The sequence below is a fragment of the Capsicum annuum genome, chromosome 8, assembly GCF_002878395.1.
Source record: "Capsicum annuum cultivar UCD-10X-F1 chromosome 8, UCD10Xv1.1, whole genome shotgun sequence".
Lineage (NCBI taxonomy): Eukaryota > Viridiplantae > Streptophyta > Magnoliopsida > Solanales > Solanaceae > Capsicum > Capsicum annuum.
The window spans coordinates 38,455,921-38,467,236 of NC_061118.1; the positions used below are offsets into that span (position 1 = coordinate 38,455,921).

General features: G+C 32.6%; 1 protein-coding gene across 1 annotated transcript; it reads left to right on the plus strand.

Moving 5' to 3' along the window:
* Positions 1 to 6,467: 6,467 nt before the first annotated feature.
* On the plus strand, positions 6,468 to 11,012 carry LOC107846389 (receptor-like kinase TMK3). The gene is made up of 2 exons (XM_016690798.2): positions 6,468 to 9,769; positions 10,279 to 11,012. Exons 1-2 carry the CDS (start codon positions 7,393 to 7,395, stop codon positions 10,785 to 10,787), a joined length of 2,886 nt encoding a protein of 961 aa, XP_016546284.1. The 5' UTR covers positions 6,468 to 7,392; the 3' UTR covers positions 10,788 to 11,012.
* Positions 11,013 to 11,316: the final 304 nt, after the last annotated feature.

Here is an 11,316-nt window from a genome sequence, read left to right on the forward strand (position 1 = left end):
TTTATTATGTACTTATATTTTTGTTGAATAATTAACGTTTAAATGGGATTATTAGTACTAATACTAATCTTTAAATGGCATTTATGAAATTTTTAGCACTTAGAAGGGTATTTCCAACACCGACCTAATAGTACACAAACAAACTTTAGATAAAATAGAAAATCTTTGTCAATCTTAGACTAATATTTTCTTTTAATTAAATAATTAATATTAATACTTTCTTTAATTAAGGCAAACAAAAAGCAAGTTATAAAAAAGCTATTATGGCCCCAACTTTTTGACCCATTTGGACTTAAGTCCCACAACAAATGGGACCTATTTTTGTCTCCACCTTTATGGTTAATTGAACCAAAAGAAGCATGCCCCACCAAGATATAATGCCATAATTAAATAATTCTCTTAATTAATTATTTATTTTTCATGATGGTGGCAGTGGCGGATTCAGGATTTAAGAGTCGTGAATGTGCGGGAGGTCTGAACACATATATTGACGCTTAAAGCAGTAAAGTTTCGCTTAGAAACTAAAGCATCCAGGGGCGGAGCCAGCCCTTTGATAGGAGGTTCATCTGCCCCCTTTGATGGGAAAATATATCATTTATACATGATTAAAATTATTTTTATATATCAATAGCATGTGATGAATCCCCTAGGACAAGGTTTTTTCCAAATATTGAACCCCCTTTATTAAAATTCTGGCTCCGCCATATTATAGTATATTTTTGTCTATCAATGATGTTGAAGCAACGAGAAAAATCACCTAATCTTTTTATCTTCATTAAAATTTTAACCTTAATCATATAGTTAATCTCATTTTATTGATTTCTAGATCATGCTATTGTGTGCTTCTTAATTATTTAATAATTCTTATAAACCAAAAAGAAAAGATAAAATGGATGAGGTAATAAAGTTAACCAATTGGACCATTACAGTTTAGTTTTAGTTTTTAAAATTTACCCTATGTCATTTTGATTAAGGCATATTTGTCATGTTCTATGAGGAGAATGATTTTTTATTTTTTTTAGATATCCATTTATTAAGCATGGTATAATGTATTTATCATGTATGCTAAATAAAATTGTGATTTTGAATGAAGCCAAACACATTTATAGCCTTTTAAATTTCTCCAAAAATTTTATTTAGACACCTAAATTTTATATTGTTTCAATTGAACACAATACAATGTAAAATTTAATTCCTATCAGACATAGCAAGTTGAAAATGCATTTTATAAATAAAATGTGAGTTGCTGATCGTCTAACGAGAAAAAAATATATCACATATTAAAAAGAACCACATATTAAACATAAAATGCATTGTGGCTTTTATTATGTGGCGTATTATTTTTAATATTTGACACTTTTTTTTTCACATCAAGAGATTAACTACACGTATTTCATTTATAGAATGAGTTTTCAGCTTGTTGTGTCTGATAAGAATGAAATTGTATATAAAAATACTTGTTCAATTTAAAACACAATTTTTTTAAGTGAGTTTAAGGGACTATATATGTATTTGGCCTTTAAATTATATATACATATATATATATATATATATATATATATATATATTGCATTTGTGATTCTTCAATTAATAAAATTATAACTTTGATCCCGATGATATGCTTTGCGTACCATATATTATTTGAATTAGTTCAAATGTGTGTTTTTGATTTCCTTTCATAAGAAATATGCTATACTTTTATTTTTCTAAGAATTATATTATTCTCAAATACATAGTAACAAATATATGTTTAACGAGTCCCATGAGTAATAAAATGATTTTATATTTAGCAATTCATTAAATTCATGAAAGTTAGTAATTACATAAAATAAAATTATACATAATAATGAATTGAAAATTAGACATATTTAATTAAACACTATAATAACCAAAATATAATTTGTCAATATTTTGAAGGACTAAAAGTGAAAGTTTCCCTTTAGAAAATTATAATTAGGCATGTTGGTGCATAAAAGGATTAAGACATTTATAGAAAACCTAATTTATAATCATTTGGGGCAAATTTTATGAACCTTTAATTTCAAAATAGAAGCAAATTAAGTGTAGACAACAATTCATTTGCCATGAAGGGTAAAAAAAAATACCAACAATAAATGGACACAATTTACTTGGACTATTTTTTATAATTATCTTATATCCGAAGATTACTGATTCGATTAATCTAGATTTGTATCACATAAAATCATAAAAAGAAAAACACTCCTATTATAAGAGTAAAAGTTTATATCTACCTCGTATTTACAGGTTATTGATATTTATACGGATAAAAAAATTAGCTATCAAATTCTTATTAAATATCATATTTTCTAGGAGGCAAACTTACATTAAGCCTCTATGTGACCTGATAACAAGTATCGCTTTCCCACTCGATTCTTTTAACGAGAGAGTTTGCTTTCCCCAACTCTTTTTTCTAATAATGAGGTAGAAAATAGAAAATATGATATTTAACATTTGTTAATTAGTTTCGAATGAAGAATAAAAAGTGCGGATCTGAATTGTATTTTTTTAAGATTAAACAGGTCAATTGTGATAAAATTAATATATAATAATTAATTAATTTTAAACATCCCCACATGGTGGGAAGTGTGGGCTCAATGATTGGCCATGAGGACTTGTAATTTAGTACCAAATTTATGGGCAGATTGATAATAGTAATAATAATATATTAATATTATTATTATTATTAGGGATAATGTCCACGAAAATACCTGAAGTTTAACCAACTTTTCAGTGGAGAATATTGAACTCTGCGGGGGTCCTATTACCCCCTATACTTTTTTAATTGGAATTAATTTCCCCCCAGACTTTTTTAAAGTGAAATTAATCCCCCCTCAAAACGTATACACAGCTTTTTTCGTGGAAAGTGTGGTACACGAGCCGTTTCTTCTCCATTTTATCACTTTTCAACATTTTTCACAATTACAACCATATTAAATATTTCAAATGATCCCATTGAATTTGTGAAGAAAGTTTTTTCAAATAATTGAATGGAATCTTCCATTAATTTTCCATTGAAACTCGGAAGATTCAATTAGCGAGTTCCATTAATGAAAGATTCAATGAAACTCGCTAATTGAAAATTTAATGGAAGATTCAATTTCCATTAATGGAACTCGGAAGATTCGAAAAATGCATTAATGGAACTCGAAAGATTTGAAAAATTTTCATTAATGGAATTCGGAAGATTCGAAAAATTCATTAATGAAACTCGAAAGATTCAAAAAATTTAATTTCATGTATGAAGCTGTTAAATCTTCCGTTAATGGAACTCGGAAGATTCAATTTCCATTAATGAAACTTGGGATTAAATTAGCGAGTTTTCGAGTTTGAATCTTCTGAATCATTCATTGAGTTTCATTTAGCGAGTTCCATTAAATTATAACCATTAAGGAATTTTTGAGTTTCATACATGAAATTTAATTCGGAATCTTTCCATTAATTACAACTATTAATATTTCCGAATTATAATTCGAGTTCGAATCCATTTATAATTCCGAGTTCAAATTATAAATGGAACTCGAAAGATTCGGAAAAATCTTTCCATTAATTATAACCATTAATCTTTTTATTAATTCAGAAAGATTCCGAGTTCCATACATGATTTTTTTTTCATGATTTTTCGAGTTCCATTAAAAGAAAGACGAACGAAAAAATAAATAAAAATATAAAATTTTAAATAATTATAAAATTAAGGGGTTGTTTGGCAAAAAAAAAAAGAGTTTTAAAATGTTTTTAAAACACTGTTCACGCGCTCAATGCGCATGAATCACACGCAGTGTGCCAAGTGACAGATATATGCTATTAAAATACGAAAAAAAAATCTGGGGGTAATAAGATCCCCGCAAAGTTCAGTATGCTCAACTGGTAATCAGATCAAACTTTAGGTATTTTCGTTGGTATTATCCCTTATTATTATTATTATTATTATTATTATTATTATTATTATTATTATTAATGTCACTTTTTGTACGTGAAGCATCAAAATTTGTCAAACTATTAACTACCATGTTAAATTCCCTGTACGTGTGATAGATAGACGGATCATGAAGGGACCTGCAACCAGCAATTACGTGTGAGTGGACAAAAAGTAGATCAAATAATTTTTTTTATTTTTTTTTTTGGTTTTCCATCCGGTGTTCGGTACCTGCATTGGAGTCCGACTAATTTGGATTCGTGTCGGGCAAGGTCCCATTCCGACCTCTGATTAAGGATGGAGCAACCCCATCCGTTGCACCACAGCCCATGTTTGTGATCAAACAATATGTTAACAACCTCTAAAGAATCCACTACTACGCTTAGAGAAATATAACCGTGTCGATGTGTCAGTTGGAGGCCCCGTAGTAGTGTCAAAAGCTCGCGCATAATAACAGATGATTCAGTAGTTGAACCTGCAAATCCTAATAACCATTCGTCAGAACTAGTTCCGAGGAAGCCTCCGATACCTGCTAAGTTAGAATTCTAAGTATAAATTATTAATTTAGAATTCAGTAACTTAAAACGGATTAAAATCCAAAATTCATAAAATTTAAATTTTATTTCGCCTTTAATGCAATAATATATTAAACTTTTTTTCTGTTTTACACATTAAAAGCTCTACCTATTAATACTTCAAAAGAATGTTAGAATTAATACCTGAATAAATATAGACAACTACTTCAACCTCATTTGTGCGATTGATATTAATACTTTTTGGGATTTTAATAGTATACACTAACAACTAAAATTCAATAATTTTAGTTGAGTGAATTCCTTTTCTTTTTTTTTATTCGGTATTTAATACTTACTAAAAATTTCCAATTAAATTAAATTTACGATATGTAAAAATTCAACTTAAGGATAGTTCATTGTATAAAATATTTTTTATATACGTAGGGTTCAGCCGTTCAGGGGAAGGTCGCATATTAAAAAATATGATATAGATAATCTATTCCAATATAAACTAGTATAATACTCGCTTTCATGGTCCGAACTCATAGCCTCTGATATGATTTAGGAAAAATAACATAAACACACACCTTAATTTATCATATTTACACAAATCTCCACCCTTACAAAGTAATTACAAAAATTTCAACTAATCATGTATCTCTGTTGAATATACCGGGAGCTAATTATTTAACTCAACAGACCCAAAACTGAAAAAAATATATCGAGAGTTAATCATGTATCTTTATAAAGGGAAAAAATGTATCTTCGTTGGATGAATTACGTATCTCGATAGATTCAAAATCAGAAAAAATGTATTGAGAGCTAATTACGTATCTTTACAATGGAAAAAAATATATCTTTGTTAGATGTATCAGGGATGTATTTTGACAAACCCAAAATCGAGATTTTCAGTAATTATGTAAAATATCAATTTTTTTTATAATTAAACTCCAAATGACGGAATTTATGTTGTTTGCCCCTGTGATTTTTCTTTTTGTCTCTCATCCAATGTCCGGTACCCGCACTGAAGTCCGACTAATTCGAATTCGCACCACGTAGAGCTCCATTCGGGGAGGAGCGCTCCCTATCAAGAATTTATCTATATCCAAGGCTCGAACTCGAGACCTCCGATTAAAGAAGGAGCAGATGCTGCGCCCACATCCGTTGGTGGTGCCCCTGTGATTTATCATTGTTTAACTGTCTAAAAAAATAAATAAAAATAAAATAATTTGTATTACTTCCACTACTAACCATACTAGGCCCATCTTTATTGTAACTGGATGAAATACATGAAACCAAAAAAGAAAAAATATTAAAAAGTAGTCCAATTAAATACATACAAGTGCATGCTTATCAAAAAGACTATAATACCTACGAGTGCTTGCTTTCATAAACTCCCACCCTATTCTGTTCACTTTAACTTATCACGTTTAGCTAAAATTTAAGGATATTCAGAGAAAATAACATAAATTTCAACAGTTTAGAGTTTGATTACAGAAACTCCCAAAATTTTGCATAATTATTGACAATCTCGATTTTAGGTCTGTCGAGATACATAATTAGCTCCTGATAATTTTTTTTTTTATTTATCAAAATACATAATACATCCAACGAAGATACATTATTTCTTTAGCAAGAATACATAATTAAATTTCGGTATATTTTTTCCAATTCTAGATTTAAGATACATAATTAGTTGAGATTTTTATAATTACTTTATAAGGATGAAAATTTTTTAAAATATGATAAGCTAGAATGTATTTTTTCGTTATTTTTTCAAAAATTTAAATATATGAAAACTGTGCGAGAAATATGGTAAGTTATAATCTTTTCATATTAATACTGTGAAATAATAAATCTTAAAATATTAATCAATATAATTTAATTCTTTGAAAAGCAAACATAATAGACACTTCGGTTGAAGAAATATAGGGGAGGTTTTCGATGCTCTCAACAAAAAAACTGTAAACAAAATCATAATCAAATGTAAAACAAGATAAAGATACGCAAACTATACAAACAAAATCCAAGACAAAATTTCCCACTAAACATACTTTATTATAATATGTTGTAGTAGTAGTTTCTTGGATTTAGTAGCATTTCTTGCTACTAAATTTCACTTAAAGATTCTTCATTTTCACTTTCATACTATATATATATATCCTCATGATTCGATACTTTACCGAATATAAAAAGAGCTTTGATTTTTTTTTTTCCTAAAGAGTAAAATATTTAGTATTTTATGATTAAATTTTCTACCACACATTTCAACTTTCTATTGAACTCGATTTTAGTATATGTTTGTAACCCCTTTTGACTGTTGTGATTTTTTTAGCTGATGTGAACCTCATTTTATGTAATAAAGGTGCTATTTCAGCATAAAAAGGTGAGGAAAATATAAATTAAGTGCAGGCGGTAATAGATCTTAAGTAAAGTTAAATTATGTTATAACAAATTTGGTGATAGTTCGAGGGATATTAAATGCTTAATAGTTTTGGATTAGTCTCTAAAAAACAGTGTGATAGTCAGCAAGAACACCATAGCTAATGTAGTATGTAGCAAGCATTGTGCTTTTTTCTCACTCCAATTATCACTCTCTTTTTCTCCTTTTTTGGTGTTTTGTGAAAGTGAACTGAAAAATCCCATGTTATCCACCTCTTCTTGTCTCAAAGAATTGATATGGGAGTTTTCAAGAATCAACCTCATCAGGTGTCAAAGGTTGTAGCTTTCTTGAATTTTAATGTGTTAAATGTTAATGCAAATGTTGTCCACCTCTTGTTTTCTCAAAGATTTGACATGGGGGTTTCCAAGAATCAACCTCATTAGGTGTCAAAGGTTGTAGCTTGCTTGATTGGGTGTCAAAGGTTGTAGCTTTCTTGATTGGGTGTCAAAGGTTGTAGCTTTCTTGATTTTAATGTGTTAAATGTTAATGCAAATGCTAAAATGTTGTTGCTTTGTGGATCATCTATGGAGTTGTTTTGGTTTGTAGTAGCTTTGTTTCTTGGTTTTGCTTCACTTGTTTTTAGTGTTACTGATCCTAATGACTTGGCTGTGATAACTGAGTTTAGAAAAGGGTTGGAAAATCCTGAAATCTTGAAATGGCCTGAAAATGGTGATGGTGGTGACCCTTGTGGTACACCAGTTTGGCCACATATTGTGTGTACTGGTAGTAGAATTCAGCAGATTCAAGTTATGGGGTTGGGTTTAAAAGGCCATTTACCTCAAAACTTGAATAAGTTGTCAAAGTTGACAAATTTGGGTTTGCAAAAGAATCAGTTTAGTGGAAAGTTGCCATCTTTTAGTGGTTTGTCTGAGTTGAAGTTTGCTTATTTGGATTTCAACAAGTTTGATACTATCCCATCTGATTTTTTTGATGGACTTGTGAGTCTACAAGTTTTGGCTTTGGATGAAAATCCTTTGAATGCTACTACTGGTTGGTTATTGCCAAATGGGCTTCAAGATTCAGCTCAGTTGATTAATTTGACAATGATAAACTGTAATTTAGCTGGTCCTTTGCCTGAGTTTCTTGGTACCATGTCTTCTTTAGAGGTTTTGTTGTTATCTACAAATAGACTTTCAGGGCCTATTCCAGGTACTTTCAAGAACGCCGCGATGAAAATGCTTTGGTTGAATGATCAATCTGGTGATGGGATGAGTGGTTCAATTGATGTCGTTGGAACAATGGTGTCACTCACTAGTCTTTGGCTTCATGGGAATAAATTTTCAGGTAAAATCCCGATGGAGATTGGTAATTTGACAAATCTGAAAGATTTCAATGTGAATACCAATGAACTCGTTGGATTAATCCCGGAAAGTTTAGCAAATATGTCATTAGACAATCTTGATTTGAATAATAATCATTTTATGGGACAGGTTCCTAAGTTCAAGGCTACTAATGTTAGTTTTCGGTTTAACTCTTTTTGTCAAACAAAGCAAGGGGCAGCTTGTTCCCCCGAGGTTATGGCACTTTTAGAGTTTCTTGATGGGGTGAATTACCCTTATAGGCTTGTTGAATCATGGTCCGGTAACAGCCCTTGCGATGGACGTTGGTGGGGAATAAGCTGTGACAATAACCAAAAAGTTAGTGTCATAAACTTGCCTAAGTCTAATCTTTCCGGGACCTTGAGTCCTTCCATCGCGAAACTTGAATCTGTTTCTCGCATTTATCTTGGTTTCAATAATCTTTCTGGTTTTGTTCCATCTAGTTGGACTAGTTTGAAATCTCTATCTATCCTTGATTTGAGTAATAACAATATCTCTCCACCTCTGCCGAAGTTTACCACCCCGTTGAAGCTTGTTCTAACTGGAAATCCAAAGCTGACGTCTAGTCCTCCCGGAGAAAAACCTTCACCAAACAACAGCACAGCTCCCGCAAATTCACCCTCTTCGTCTGTACCATATTCGCGATCCAACAGTTCAAGCTCTGTGATTTTAAAACCCGGTGAACGGTCACCAGAAAAGAAGGACTCGAAGTCTAAGATATCTATAGTTGTGATTCCTATTGCTGGTTTTCTACTTTTGTTTTTTCTTGCTATTCTGCTGTACATTTATGTCTGTAAGAAGAGTAAAGATAAGCATGAACCTCCAACTGCTCTTGTGGTTCATCCTAGAGATCCATCTGATTCCGATAATGTGGTCAAGATCGCGATTGCTAATAACACTAATGGAAGTCTTTCCACATTAAATGCAAGTGGTTCCGCTAGCATACACAGTGGTGAATCCCATATGGTTGAAGCTGGGAATTTGCTGATATCGGTTCAAGTTCTTCGGAATGTGACTAAGAATTTTTCTCCAGAAAATGAACTCGGGCGTGGTGGTTTTGGTGTGGTTTATAAGGGAGAATTAGACGATGGGACACAAATAGCTGTCAAAAGAATGGAGGCCGGGATAATCAGCAACAAAGCTTTGGATGAATTTCGATCTGAAATTGATGTTCTCTCAAAAGTCCGGCATAGGCATTTAGTGTCTCTACTGGGTTACTCCGTTGAAGGTAGTGAAAGAATTCTGGTTTACGAGTACATGCCACAAGGTGCACTTAGTAGGCATCTTTTCCACTGGAAAAACAACAAATTGGAGCCTCTCTCGTGGAAGAAACGGCTTAATATTGCCTTAGATGTTGCGAGAGGCATGGAGTATCTACACACACTGGCACATCAGAGCTTCATACATAGAGATCTCAAATCCTCAAATATCTTGCTTGGTGATGATTTCCGTGCCAAAGTGTCCGACTTTGGACTCGTGAAACTTGCTCCTGATAAAGAGAAATCTGTGGTCACCAGGCTGGCCGGAACTTTTGGATATCTTGCACCCGAATATGCTGGTAAGCAATTTTTTTCCTATATGCTATTGACGTGTCAAGAAGTACTATCTACTTTCAGTTAGATACAGTATGTGGTTCATATAACTGCGCGTACACAAACCGTTATGAGAAATTGTGCTCTTTGAAGACGAACTTTGTCAAAGAGAAACGATGATTTTTTTGTAAAAAAAGCGTGTTTATATAACATTTTTCTTTTGTAGACATCTAGAATTTGCTTAAATCAATTCTGAATTATAACATTTCATTGTTGCATACCAATGTGTTTTCTATTACTATCTATTGTTCCTTGTACCCTGATTATCGTATTGTTTGATGTATTTTTCGTTCTGTTACGATCTACTTTTTTGTTATTATCTGTTGTTTCTTGACTTCCGCTACTTCTTATTCGGGACTGCTTTGGATTGTTTTTCTTTGAGCCACTCTACTTCCGAGGTAGGGTACTACTCTGGGTATGTTGTTGTTGTAATGTTCTGTTTTCTAAACTAACATGAGATTCTGATTTGGTCCAGTGACGGGTAAAATCACCACCAAAGCAGATGTCTTTAGCTTTGGCGTTGTGCTAATGGAGTTATTAACCGGGATGATGGCACTTGATGAAGACAGACCTGAGGAAAGCCAGTACTTAGTTGCATGGTTCTGGAACGCTAAATCCTCTAAAGAGAAGCTTATGGCAGCCGTTGATCCAGCTCTAGACGTGAAAGAGGAGTTAACTGAGAGCATCTCCGTCTTAGCTGAACTTGCTGGTCACTGCACTTCACGAGAACCTGGTCAACGTCCTGATATGGGCCACGCTGTGAATGTGCTCTCCCCACTTGTCGAGAAATGGAAGCCTCTTGAGGATGATCCGGAGGACTATTGTGGGATCGACTACAGTCTTCCGCTAAATCAAATGGTTAAGGGCTGGCAAGAATCGGAAGGAAAAGACTTGAGCTACGTGGATCTCGAGGACAGTAAGGGTAGTATCCCTGCAAGACCAACTGGATTTGCAGATTCGTTTACATCAGCTGATGGTAGATAAACAAGGTACTTCTATGTATTCGATGTAGATAGCGATTTTCTTCGTATTGTGTGAGATTTTGATCGTTTAATGTGAATGTATTTAGAAATTTAAACAATGTGTATCCTCAGTTCCTTCTGTAGATACCGAATAGTGATGAAGGAGAACTATATATCGATTAAGCTCCTCGCTCGGTCACTATTTTCATCTTGTACTATGGTGAGAATCAAGCATTTTGTACAACTACATTGCTTATTTTCGCCGGTTCTAGATAAGCACAGTTCAGCCTTGACAAAGAGTATGATATATGCTGCTCGGATTCTTCAAAAATATTGTCAAGTGTGTGTTGGATCCTCGGGAAGCCATGCATTTTTGGGGGATCCGACAAGGGTGCAGCAATATTTTTGGAGGGTTCGAGCATGGTATTAGATTATCTTATTATGTTGAATACATTTGGATTGTGATGTGATATTCTCTGTGCGTGAAGAATCCTTGCTCCCTTAGCTATGTTGTGTGGTCTGTAGGTCACGATACGGTTGCCTTAGAGCAA